Here is a 13,223-nt window from a genome sequence, read left to right on the forward strand (position 1 = left end):
ACAGATCAGGTGTAATTTTATTACCCATAAAACCCACTGAGGTAATCTGGATAAATTTAAACTCTTCAAGAATGTTTAATAAAAGAAAATTAAGAAAAAATATTAGAGACTAAAATTACTCAAATCCTGCAATTTTTTCCTGTATTTCCAAAAAAAATAAAGAATGCAAAGTAAATTTGTGGTTTCTGATTTTCCTCATTTTGACATTAATACAAAACACTCATGTTACCTTTATCTTTTTGGAGATCATATTTTAATTTCTCAATAACAAATGCATTTTTCTCCATTTCTTTGGTATACTGTTCAACTTGCTCAGTGAGCAATCTTATCTGAGCATCTCGCTCTTGCACACCCTATGCATGCAAAAAAGAAAAAAAAAAGAAACTCCATTAATGGATCCTTCTTTACTGACAGGCAAACTAGCAATGGGAACCAACACCAAGACCACATGGGAAACAAAGAAATTACATGTAGCTAATACAAAACAATTTATAGAACATCAAATATACTATACTTACAACAGAGAGTTCAGATATTATCTAGAAGTTTGGGATATAAATGCAAAGCAGGAAAAATAAAAAAGAAAGTAAAAATAAAGCACTCAAATGCAGAAAAATAAGCAACATTTTAGGATAATGACTTTAAATGGAAACAGTACTCATAGTTTGCCAGTGTTAGGGGAAAAGTTTTGGATAATACAGGTTTCTTGGCAGCTTCCTCATGAACAATTGCCATTGGGAACTGAGAGATACAAGTTCAAGATAGCAAGGACTAACAATCCATCATACATGACACATGAATTGCAGACAGCCTTTCAGCAAGCCATCTAACTTTTCAAAATTCATATCCTATCTTGTTTTGGATGCATATACATTCACAGGTACACACAGACTCTGGAAGTGACTTCTGTGTATAATATCCTATTTCTGTACTTGTACATGAACTTCAGAAACAACACAGAAATCTTAATGTTATTTTTTCTGTGATTAATGAAAAAGTGGTAAAAGATAAAAAAGAGACAGTCATTAATAATAACAAAATGTAAAATAATAATAATGTAATAATAAAAAGACAAAAATCTCAAGGTCCTTACTTTATACCAATGTTCTGAAAAACAACTTACAGGATTTCTTACAAATATAACCACATTTGAAACCTGAAAATACAGAGCTTAGCAAAGTTGTAAAAATCTAGATACAACCTTTTAGAATATGAACGCACACTGAAGGACAGCAAGCTCAGTCCATTTTGAGTAAAAACCTGAGCAGCAACCTGATTAATTTTTAAATGTCTGCTTAAAATAACGTGCTTATTTACACAAAACATTTCAAAATGCCATGCTAATAATGCCCCCTCCTTCCTCCAGCCCCGACAAAAAAGCAACCTCCATATCCATCTAATCAGCTAAAACCAAACCACTGCTTATCAAAGTTACTTTCAGCTGCTGTCCTCTTCTGATACTTAAGGCTGATTTGTAATTTAGGGTGTTTTTCTCTTGAGAAGCTATCTGTCACTAGGTTTGGAAGACTGCATAAATATATCTCACCATACTGCTCAGTTTACAAGAACCCAAAATATAACATAAATATCTTTACACATTTGCTTAAAAAACTTGAAGCACGGCAGGAAATCATCTTGGAATCAAAGAGTATGCTTTCCATAGAGATTATTTCAGGATTCCTAATGGACCACATTATTTTGGGGGGACAGGGAGGGGGTTATGTTTTTTAAGAAAGTGGAGACATTCAAAATCATGAAGAACTATCTAATTTTGCCCGAATATGAGAGATACACAAAACCAGACAGCTCTATCATATGATGAACCACAGAGTTAACGAGATGAGACAAATGAACACAAAAAATAATGTACTAGGTAAGACCGTTCCTTAACTAATTTAGTGAAAGCTAAAGCCATCTTTTAGAAACACTACATAATAGTTAGAAAAGATAAATATGAAAGTAACAGAGCCAGCTACCAAGAGTTAGGTCAGACACACATACATATAATAAGTTTCCTTTGTACCTTGTCTATTAAGCTAACTTTGCAGTGGAATAAATCAACCTATCTCTTAATTCTCAAAATTAAGTATTTTGCATTTGCAAACTATGAAAGACTAAATACATATTTGATCAATAGCATATGTAGTTAATGGTGATTTCTATGTGTGCAATGTCTCACATGAACTGTACCTGCTGAAGGGACAGTACACTGTTTCTGTCTACATCAAGTTGGAGCATTTTCATTTTCTCTTCCAAGTTAAAAATCATTTGCTGATACTCTAGGAGTTCATCATCTTTTGAAGCTAAGATTTTCTGAAAAGAAGATAAAATACCATCAGAACACTTGAAGTAATTCCTAGAAAGGATTTTAGAAGTACTAAAAAATACCTTCCATTCTTCAACTTTTGCGTTTACAGCTGCCATGAGTGGATCATCTTCCTCATTCTTTGCTTTCAACTGGTCTGAAAGATCCTGAACCTAGACATGCCATTTGGATGAACAACACATTACAAAAAGATTTGGACCTAACCAGTGTATATGTACAAACACACTACATCAAGGACACAAAACTTAACACATTAGTATTACAACAGCAAGGGAATGACTTTTGAGAACAGTGTATGACTGACATTCTATACAAAAAAAATTTTGTGGTCTGCAGTAAAATTTTAAAATCTGTACCACATTCAAAGATGACACTACTTTTACAGAGCATTACTTTAGAGGAGTGTGTGGCTTTAACTGCATAGTTAGAAGATTTTAACTTAAGCTAAAATATGGAAACAGAGTAGAAACCTAAAAAAGAATTATACTAAATAATGAGTCACTTCTTACTTGAAATTTGTATCGATCTTTCTCTTTTCTTAACTCATCCATAATAATATCAGACTGTTGCACAATTAGTTTCATTTTGCTATATTCATCAGTCATCTTCTCCATTTCTTGCACTGATTCCTCAAGGTTTTTCCTCATTTCTTGGTTTTGAATCTCTAACTTCTCATTAGCTTCAGTCAAATTCTGCAAAAATAAAGAAAAAACTGCTTTTAAAAAGTGTCCATCTTAATACCTGAATAAGAACTTGAAAGTCTTATACAAAATTAGCACAGAATAGAGTATTTCCCCTCTAGGTTATCAATTTCAACAAATCCAAACAGCAAGACATATCTCTCTCCCTGTCAGTAACTTCATTATCTCCATCAAATTCAGAGATGCAGACTGTATGTATGACTGAATCTTTATCATTAATTCCCTTACTCCACATGACTTTATCTGTAAATTAACATAATGTCATGAAAGACACTACGGTCAGTAAAACTCCAAAGCTGCTCAATACAAGGCATAGACTTTTACCTGAATTTCATCCAAATACTGGACAAGCTCAGAGCTTCTTCTGGACAGCTGTGATGTGTAATCAGACACCTCTCCTCTTCGTAATGGAATTGCTTGTTTTTGAGACTCGATTTGCCTCTGATAGTCAACCACGTCCTGACGCAATTGCTCATTCTGCACAAAAAGCAATCCAAACTTAAATCCATTTCTAAGAGTTGAAGACAAAGTTGTTGCATTTCTAGCGAGCTAACACAAAGAGCTAAGACACGCAAAACCCATCCAAATTCCTACAGTCTGCTTTTAGAAGTCTTAGAAGCCTCACCTTTTTCTTTATGCGCTTTTTCTTCTTATTAAAAAGGAGAAAAAAAGACCAAGAGAACAAAGCATGAAAAATATTAGAAATTAGCTTTGCTTTTGGAAGACTAAATATTAATCAATATAGAGACAAAATAAAATAGCTTTTGTAACACCTCTGCAGGCATATACATACATACACACACACATATATAGAAGGGTATTTTGACAAATGATTATCAAGGTTTTACCCCAGGACAATAATTAAACACATTAATTTGGAAATAATATTTAACAAAAATGTTAAAAATTCAAAACCCAAAATCCAGGCCAAGCTAATGCACAGTAGGAGTATTCAAATTGAAATGTAGAGACTTCCTGACCTCAATTAACTACGTTTCATTGGAGCAGATGTACAACATATTTACTTTGCAGTAGTACACAGGAAATGTTCCAAAATTAAACATCAGACCAAAAATTATAAATACAGAAATATAGTAGTATATTTATTAAAAAGTTGAAAATACAGTAAATCCAGAAATACAATAGTATATTTATAAAAAGGTTGAAAGTACAGTAAATCAGCAATAATTTTTGCTAACCTCTCTCCTGAATCTGATGTTTTCATTTTCAGCATCTTCAATTCGAAGAGCAAGCTACAAGATAGAAAACCTTTAGATGCATCACTGACACCACAAGGAACTCCAGAAACAAAAAAAGAAAACAAATGCACATGAATCCTATTTCATCAGTGGTTTCTTTTTTTTTTAATTTCAGATGCTTTTTTCAGAACATCAACTTTTCAAAATATTTGACAGAACAGCTTCTAGAGATGTCAAGCTCAAGTCTTTCATACCTGCTCATTCACTTTCTTCTCCTTTTCCAGCTCTTTTTCTGTATCTGTTAACTGTCTCTCTTTTTGTTCCAATTGCTTTTCCAGTTGGCAGATCTCATCACGCAAAAAACGAGTATCACGACCACCAGCAGATTTTTGTGCTATCTTAAGAGCATTAAAATAACATTATAAATATAGTAGATATTCAAAGAAGAAAGAACTAAAAAACCAAAGCAGATACTAAGACTAAAATAAATGGGATTTTTCAAGTGTAAAAAACTCAAGTAGTTATTCATCCAAGACTGGTGCATATTCAAAAAACAATAAAAAGCATTTGCTAAAATGTAGGGCTGTTTTATGACTTTACAAGACTAAATACTAGTCTGAAATAAAATACTTAAAAGACCCCACCAGAGCGCTCTATACACTAGCAAAATTTTAAAACATACCTCTAATTCATTTTGAAGTTTCACCAGCTTGGTTTTAAAATTATTTTCTGTTAAAATAGAACAGATACAGTGAATTACCCAATATGGTAAAAAACACAATACATTAAAGCAACTGACTTCAGAGCAGTTAGTATTTTGTCTAGCTCTCTAAAAAAGTAAGCCACAAAACAGCAAGAACAAAAACCTAAAAACATATTTAACAAATCATTTAAGAACAGCATAAAAAAGCTTGCTTACCACATTTGGCTTGCTCCTCCCCAGCTTTTTCAACTTCTTCTAGTGCCAGTTCTACCTCTTGAGCTTTCATCTGAAAGAAGCATAGCAAGCAAAGAAGAAATATTTACTACTACCACTACCATAAATCAAAAGATTGTTTCATAGACCTTATGTTTAGAACATATTTATTTTGAGAAATTTATTTCTATTATCTAACTATGCTATTCCAATTCACTTCACTTCCCACTACTAAATTCCAGCAGCTACACAAGAAGGTATTGTGGTGCAAGCACACATTTGGCATATAAATTACCTTAGGAGTAAGCAGAATTTTCAGGAACAGGAGAAAAAAAGATGCTTCAAAGTAAAAAACAAAAACAAAAAACTAACAAAAAAACCAATAAAACCCAAAACAAAACAAAACAGAGAAAACAAAAACAAAGAAAAAACCACAAAACAAAACAAATGCATCAGCAGAATTGAAGAAAGTAAGCCTTAATACAAACCTTCAGTAGTGATTGAGTGATTTTAAAAAGGTGTATCATTTTTTCTGGAGTTTCAGTTTTTAAGTCTTTCCCATCAACCTAACAAAAGAGACAAAAGTGGTTTTACACTAATATCAATGAAATACACATAATAAATCTTTCATGTATGTGAAGGACCCAAGACTGTTTAGGGAGGAAGGTATGACAGAACCCTCATGTTCCCTTTTTCTCAAGCACCTTGCTCATCATATTCAGCAATCTGTCCGCTAGCTCCTCTTGATGAGGCAGAGTGTCTGGATCAATTTTCATGAGCTTCTTCCAATCTAAAACAGGTGCCATATTGAATGTATGACTTTTTTTCCTGGAACAAAGATTAAAATAACAGTTATCAGGTATATCAGTGCAAACCCATTTTAAGTCAAATGATTTAATGGAGGCTGGCCACTGAACACAGCAGATGATTCTAATAATGTAACACTGATTAACATTCTGTTCACATTTTGATCTATTGCAAACTAGGAGGCTATTATAAAACCATTTTTTCTTTATGTTAAGAACTATATCATGCATATTCAATGAATTATTAAAACTATCAGTGAAGATCAGGACACACATGAAACCTGTATTTTTACTTCAATTTCCTTGTTTTCAACCCCATCTCTTAATGTGGTATTTTTATGCCAATGAACAAACACAAAAATTATTATTTCTAATATTTAAAACACAATCAACACTTTTAGTTTGATACTGTGAGCACCAACTTCTTGACTTTGTATTAAACATAATTTCTTTTTTATTAGAATACTTGAATTGACAAAGGACATTGACCTGGAAACTGAGAAAAATCTCATCAGAAAGTGGTAGAAAGGTTTTTCTACTGCTTACTTACTGGTTGTTGTGGGCCACAGTGATTTCTCACATACCTGAAAGTCAATGCAGTATCTGAAAAAGGCAGAAGGGATTGGAAATCTTGGATTATTCTTGTTCTTTGGAGCTGTCTCTAGACTTTCTGATCAATGTTTCAAAAAGTAAATTCTGCCAAGTTTAGAAGAGAACATTTTTAATCTACTTATTGCCCTAAATTATGAACATAGCACAAATGCTTAAGAAAAATTAAGAAAGAAATAAAGCTAACTAGAATAGTAAATGCAGTATTATTCAAAAAACTAATGACACAGCAGGGGTATGTATTTTATAGGAAAAAATCAAGCTCAATCAATAACTTCAGCAATGCTGTATGCTGAAAACAATATTTTGAGATCTGATCCATCACACACCCTGTTCTTCATTCACCAGTTTAAAGACTCATCAACTGAAATCTGCTTTGTTAATAAAAGGCTGAAACTCGTATTACTTTCCAAAACCAATATGGCTAAGCATTCTGAAAGAAGAGCTGTCAGACTCAGAAATACAACTGTATGCTTAAGGGAGGATAAAAATCACCTTCATCCTTTCTGAATATGTTAACTACTCGAAAGGCCCCCTATATTTACTATATTTCTTCAATGTTTGCCCACCCTAAAACATGCATTACATTCAATCCATGACTTGATGTCAGCAACAAACTTGTTTAAGGATCAGAGTTCTTAAATATCCATTTTTTTTCTTAAGCGATGAGGTGTAAAACTTAGAAGTTTTACATACTCAACAATCAAAACTATTCTGAAAGCAAATACACAAACTTACTACGGTCAATCCTTTCCCACCTTCCATCTCTCATCTATCTTTTTCCCCTAACTTACAAAATAATGTCCTAAGAAAATATCAGTCTTAAAAAGGATAAAACATAATTGGATTGTACATAAACAACTGAATCCAGCTTGTTGGGAGACCAGCTACAGTAAGGTAGGGGAGCACAACCTATGCACAGAGTATGTTCCACAGTATATACATATTGTGAGATAATTTGTTTAATTGAAAAGTTTTTCATCTTCGCTCATCTGTTGTCATCAACTAAAACTTGTGGTTTTAGTAAAGAGATGATCCATGAGTTGAGATGCTGAAGCTCATGGTCTACAAAATGTGTGAAATAGATGGGGATTTGGTATTAGTTACCACAAGATTTTCTGGATTTACTCAGGGAATCAAGCATACATAAAACGGCCAGATGTTGTAAAGTTCAGCAGTCTCAGATGGAAAAGGAAGTCTGGAATTCTTCCAGAACAGCAGTACTGGAAAAGTACTACCAGAACAACAATGCCCTGGTCTGACTACAGGAAACCACGCAGAGGCAGCCAAGTTCACATGGTGATACCTTACCATCACAGTGAGAGCAAGCACCACTGGGAAGAGCTGATCTTTTCCCACCAAGTTGTGTATAATGGGCAGCACACAGTCATGTGCACCCGAGGGGGACTTGACATCAAGAAGCGCCACAGTCCCACGGGAGATCTGCGCTACTAACTCCGCATTTGTTTACATGGGGTAATCCAGTTTAAACTACTTTTGACTTTCCAATTGCATTTACCCGGAGTAGCTCTGCGAAGCACAAGATCTCAATTACAACGCCCCAATCAAGAGAGGGGACCCTAATCCCTTTCTCTCCTCTTTGGCATATCCCAGACACAGGATACAGTGACAGCCAGGGATCACTCCAGGATGCTGCTGAGACAATTTTGTCCCCGTTTCATTCCAGCTCTGCTGAACTAACATTCTGCCTTATTCTGCAGCCGCCTTCCCACGGAGGCGCAGCAGAGGCAGCAGCCGAGAGCAGACCCAGCGGGACGCTCCGTCCCCGGGCTCAGCCTGCGCCGCCGCCGCCGCCCGGACGCGCCTGCCCGGGACCCGCGGCCGGCCCGCAGGAGCGGAGCGGCCCCGCCATCGCCGGCCCCAGCCCGGCTGCTCCCGGGGGAGCGCGGGCCGCTCCGGCCGGGGCAGCTTTCTGTCTCCCCGCCCGGAGCAGCCCCCGCCCCGTGGCCTCACCGCTCCCGGAGGATGACGGTGGCCGCTGCCAGGCGACGCCATCAGACTCTCCCGCGGTCCCGGATACTGGTGGGCGCAGGGAAAGTCAGCGCTTCCGTGGCACCCACAGACAAGCCCCACGGTGCCAAGCGGGTTCTCCCAGTCCCGAAGGGCAGCGAGGAGGGCAAGGCGCGATCCCGCCCGAGAGCGCCGCTTCGCCGGGGCAACGGCCCCGGGCACCACCCCCGCCACCGGGCGGGCTCCCCGGGACTACAGCTCCCGGCATGCCTCTGGGCCGACCGCACTGCCCACCTTCTTCCCGACAGCCTCTGCGGGGCGGCGAGCGTGCGCCGTGTGCGGCGGCGGCGGAGCGCGCGGTGGGTGGCGGCTCCGGTGGCGGGGCCGCGGCGCCAGCGTCTGTGCCGGCCTCAGGTAGGGCGGGCACGGCGCGCTGCGGCCGCGACTTGCCGGGCTGGGCCGGAGGGAGGGAGGAAGGAAGGAAGGGAGGAGTGGGTCCGGTGTAGCTGCTGCCCGCGGTAGATCCTGTCCGCTGGCCGTGCCCGCCGTGCCCCGTCGGTGAGCCCCCCGCGCCTGCCGGGCTGCGGTGCGGCCTCGACCGCTGGGTGCGGCGCTTGGGCGGTGTACGGGACCGCGCCCTGGCTCTGCCGCCTCCGCCGCCCAGGCTGCCCTTACCTTGCCGGCCTCGCCCCAGCGCTGCGGGCAGCGTGCCGGTTCCTGCCCGGCCGCGGGAGGGCTGCGGGACTGCCCGAGTACGGGTGTGCTTTGGGGGTAGCTAGGGAACAGTGGGGACCACAAAGCACGGGGGAAATTATACCTATAAACTACTCGCGTTCTTTGGGTACTACTAACCAGCAAGGCTGAGTTTTGGTAGTGGTCTGATAGCCAGAAAGTTTGGGATCCTGTGTTTTAGTTAAATGGGTGTGAAGACGTCTTTTCAAATAAAAAAAAGAAAACCATTCCAGGCGTGTTTATCTCTTTGTATTTTCTTGTTCAACAGCTGTGGAGAGCTGAAGTGCATTCGTTTTCTTTTGTTTTTAATGGTAAGAGGAAGGTGATTATAATGTTATCTTTGTACTTTTGTCCTTTTTTTGATTAATAATTGTTTTCAGGTTTTTTGCTATCTCTTGATCAGTGTTGATATTTAATGGAGACTGACAAGGCGCAAGATGCCTTGTGCTCCTTATAGTTATGTAGTTTGTTCCAGTCACAGCACAACTCCAAACACTTCTATATCTCAGCCAGGGGTTGGTTAACTATAGTTCCATATTGGGTGCAAAAGGCAAACTGTGTAGTTAGGGAAGGGAAGGAGACTGGGTTATATTTAATGAATGGGTAATGTTACTAAAAATAAAATTAATTATGGTTAGGTGTAAAACAATGATTTCTTAGTAGCAGGGACTTTTTTAGGTGTAGGAAGTGGCACAGAAAATAATGGCACCTTAGCCACAAATTAAGCCCTCAGGAAATAAATCCTTCTGTGGTAGAGAAAATAATCCATTGATGCTGGAATGCTTCTGTTAGGAGGCTTTTTTTTTCAATCATCTCGATCATCTTAACCAGCTGTTAATGCCAGTATAGCTATTTAATATGCTTTATTTATTATCAGCATTTTTGAGTGTTCTATTGCAGAATCAGCAGAGAACATGTTTTTACATTTACTGTTAGTGAAACCATATCTGTGTTGTAATTGTGTAGTGCAGCTAGTATTTTTAACCATTGGTGCAGAAGTAAAAGGTATTTGGATTTGAGGTGGACATGGAAACTCCAAAAGTGAAAAAAAGAGTAAAAGGAATTTGAAGTATTAACCCCACACAAAATGAGAAAATATTTAAAATACAGCATGGCTTGGACCAAGTAAATTAGTATGTTTTGCATCACTTCACATGATGAACTTTGTGTAAGTGAATCTTCTTTTAGTGGGAATGGATACTTACAGTTCTGGAGCCAAGAAATGAATTCAGCTCCATAGTGAAGAGTTCGACCTACTCTGATAGAAGAGTTAGGCATACATGTAAATCACAGCTTTGATAACAGTGTGCCCTTGCAAAGACCTAATAGAAAAACTACACCATGAAAAGCCTAATAGAATGTTATTTAAAGTACACAAGAAATCCTTATGCAGACCCAGCATACTAAGGACAGAGTAGTAGAGTCTAAAGGCTGTGTTTTCAGCTTATACCTCACATGTAGCTTTTGTTCATTTATTTGTTGGAATAAAAAAGCATACAGTTTGCTGTTGCATTTCTGGAATACTGAGAGTGGTGATAAGTGTTATTTTAGAGACACTATTTTTGTATCAGTGAGGCCACAAAAGATGTTTTATGTAATTGCTCTAAATAGAGTGGGTATTATTTTGCTACTGTTTGAATGTAGCAAAAGCCCCTAAATGTTTGACATTGAAATGTGAGATTCTGTTACTGATTTAAGTTTCTAAGTTATAAAGTACAAGCTAGACCTGTGTGGTTTGTATTTCAAGTGGAGTGTACCAGTTGCATTGAACAAATAGAAGCTAAACCACCAGCTAAACCAGGATCTTCATCTCACCCATTTTAAATTGTGTTACATTTTGGTCCTTGTTTGTATCAAAGTAACCTAAAATGTCCCAAGAGTTAGTCCATCTGCCTGGTTGCCAGCAAGTTCTTTCCCCATGGGAGATCTTTCATCTGGCCTGCAACATATGTTCTGACTTTGTATCAGAGCTGCCAGTGCTCTTCTAGTTAATCCTTCAGAACCACGTGAAGAGACGGCTGGAGGCCTAATGGCCCTCCTGAGCAGTGAAGAGTATTTCCTAGTAGTCCCATGCCTCTTGATCTGGTAGTGAAAACCTTGCAGAAAAAATTTTTCTTGTTAAATTTACCCTGGTTTAGGATTTCAGCATTAAGATTAAAGGGAAATTCAGGCATGTTTTGTATTATTTATCCTCTCATCTTTCCAAATACTTCTTGCTTTCTAGATCAGATTCAAGTCCAATCATTTAAATCTGTGCATCTAAGTTGTTTCATATTGGATTTGTACCTTGGAGTGGCATGAGTATATAAAGTTTAAGGCTTTGTTGGAAAGGCAAAACAGAAACAAAATTATGATCTCTCTCTGTCAGTACATCCTTGTGCTAAATCAGCAGAAAGAATGTTCAGTTTAACTCAAAATAAAATTAAACCAAGGTTAGCAAGTAGGCAGTACAAACTAGGACATTAGCAGAGCCTCAGAAGCTGAATTAAAAGGCTTTTTTTAAGTGATTATGCTATTGGTTTGTATATATCTGCTGATATTCATCAGTTCAGCTACCAGCTCTTAGAACTAGTTGCTCACCTGTTTAAAAATAAAAATAACCCTAGGAGTGGTTTTGACAGTTTTTCACTTTCTTCCACCTTTGATAATTTGCAGGTTTTCTGTGTGAGCTGTAAGTAATGTTCTAAACAGTTCAGAACCTTCAGTGATTAATAAAATTTATGTCTCTAGTAAATAAAGTTCCAGTATCACCTGATTATTTTCTAGTAAATGGGCATAACACATTGTTATTAATGCCTTTCAATCCATGAAAGTGCCATTACTCGGTAGAAGAAAAAAAATTTAAATGTATGTTTAAGTTTCTAAAGTTTGATAGTCAGATGTGTCTAACAGACAAAAACATATTTATTGCTGCAAGGGTCTTTTAATCTAAGGTGGCAGATAGCTAATTATGGAATGCTAAATAGCTTTTGCATGTTTTCAGGATTGCAGCTGTATTCTTGCCAAGATACACACTTGCCAATTTTTTCTAAATTCTGATGGACAGAAAATGGCTTCTGCACTCCCAGATTTCCCTACTGAGGATACTCTTAGTACATCATTATGCATTTTTTATTTGTGACAGAGGTTTTCTTATGCAGACTACTGCATCTTGCAACATGTGGTATGGTAAACAGTCTGTAGTGTCATGGATTTAGTAGCAATCATTGAGAAATATTGTGTTTTCTTACCTTCTAAAAGTGCTTTGGCTCTTTTGGTGGTTGTTACTTGTTTTTTTTTGTCAGTGCATTTTTTCAGTTTTGTGAGCCTTTCTTAGGTTTTTCTCTTGTCTTATTCTTGAAGACTGGATGAACTATTAGAGTGATCTCAAGAAGCTGGAACAGGAAAACTATGTACTTTATGAGCCATGTGGGCTTGAGAGTTCTGGTTCTCTTCTGTCCTTTCTATTTAATGTCTCTGTACAAATGTGAAAATGATGCAGTGCAAAGTGCAGATTTCTGTGCCAAACAGCCTAAGAGATTTAGTCCAGTGATAGGCTGTTTTGCACAGCCTGGGTATTCTTTTTTTTTTTTTACAGTTGGCTCTGATGACTACTGTGCACTTTTGGACTCTCAAGGTTTACCTTCTGTTCATTGTTTTCAGCTGTATATTCTTCTTTACATGGTCAGATATTGTTGTAAATTAAAACATCCAACAGAAGTCTTTGTAATAAAGTGTGTGAAGTACATGTCTGTCCTGATTTCATCCAGTCCAATGGTAGCTCTGTGGCTGTGCACTAAACCACAAGCTGGCAGTCATACAGCCCAAGGGCTGGTTAAGGTATCTCAGGGGTAGTCTTAGTGGCTGTGAAAGTAGCAGGTAGGTGAGATGAAAAAATAACCTGAGGGATGGTCAGTCTGTTTGCATGTTTAGGCAGTGATGTGGTTTTCCCTTGCAGCAAGTCTGTTTTAACAAAGAAGTTGT

The 13,223-nt window shown here is 38.1% G+C and overlaps 2 protein-coding genes across 11 annotated transcripts in view; one reads left to right on the top strand and one right to left on the bottom strand.

Moving 5' to 3' along the window:
• Nucleotides 1-8,785, bottom strand: part of CEP290 (centrosomal protein 290) — a 48,570-nt gene extending 39,785 nt beyond the window's left edge. For 2 of the 9 annotated variants that reach the window (XM_038153126.1, XM_038153131.1), the window contains exons 1-14: nucleotides 8,532-8,785; nucleotides 6,533-6,644; nucleotides 5,847-5,970; nucleotides 5,631-5,708; nucleotides 5,146-5,215; nucleotides 4,909-4,955; nucleotides 4,481-4,624; nucleotides 4,227-4,280; nucleotides 3,653-3,673; nucleotides 3,352-3,504; nucleotides 2,836-3,018; nucleotides 2,389-2,478; nucleotides 2,191-2,313; nucleotides 230-353 (exon numbers count right to left, since the gene is read on the bottom strand). In XM_038153126.1, the coding sequence (XP_038009054.1) occupies nucleotides 230-353; nucleotides 2,191-2,313; nucleotides 2,389-2,478; nucleotides 2,836-3,018; nucleotides 3,352-3,504; nucleotides 3,653-3,673; nucleotides 4,227-4,280; nucleotides 4,481-4,624; nucleotides 4,909-4,955; nucleotides 5,146-5,215; nucleotides 5,631-5,708; nucleotides 5,847-5,948 (1,189 nt within the window). In that variant the 5' untranslated portion in view covers nucleotides 5,949-5,970; nucleotides 6,533-6,644; nucleotides 8,532-8,785. The other 7 variants (XM_038153129.1, XM_038153128.1, XM_038153127.1 and 4 more) reach the window with 7 other exon arrangements.
• A 35-nt stretch (nucleotides 8,786-8,820) lies between these two features.
• Nucleotides 8,821-13,223, top strand: part of TMTC3 (transmembrane O-mannosyltransferase targeting cadherins 3) — a 29,686-nt gene continuing 25,283 nt past the window's right edge. The window contains exons 1-2 of one of the 2 annotated variants that reach the window (XM_038153136.1): nucleotides 8,850-8,942; nucleotides 9,529-9,571. The gene's annotated coding sequence lies outside the window, so the exon portion shown is untranslated. Of the gene's footprint in view, nucleotides 8,943-9,528; nucleotides 9,572-13,223 lie in introns of both variants that reach the window. The other variant, XM_038153137.1, reaches the window with a different exon arrangement.

The sequence above is a fragment of the Motacilla alba genome, chromosome 1A (genome assembly GCF_015832195.1).
Source record: "Motacilla alba alba isolate MOTALB_02 chromosome 1A, Motacilla_alba_V1.0_pri, whole genome shotgun sequence".
NCBI classification, from domain to species: domain Eukaryota; kingdom Metazoa; phylum Chordata; class Aves; order Passeriformes; family Motacillidae; genus Motacilla; species Motacilla alba.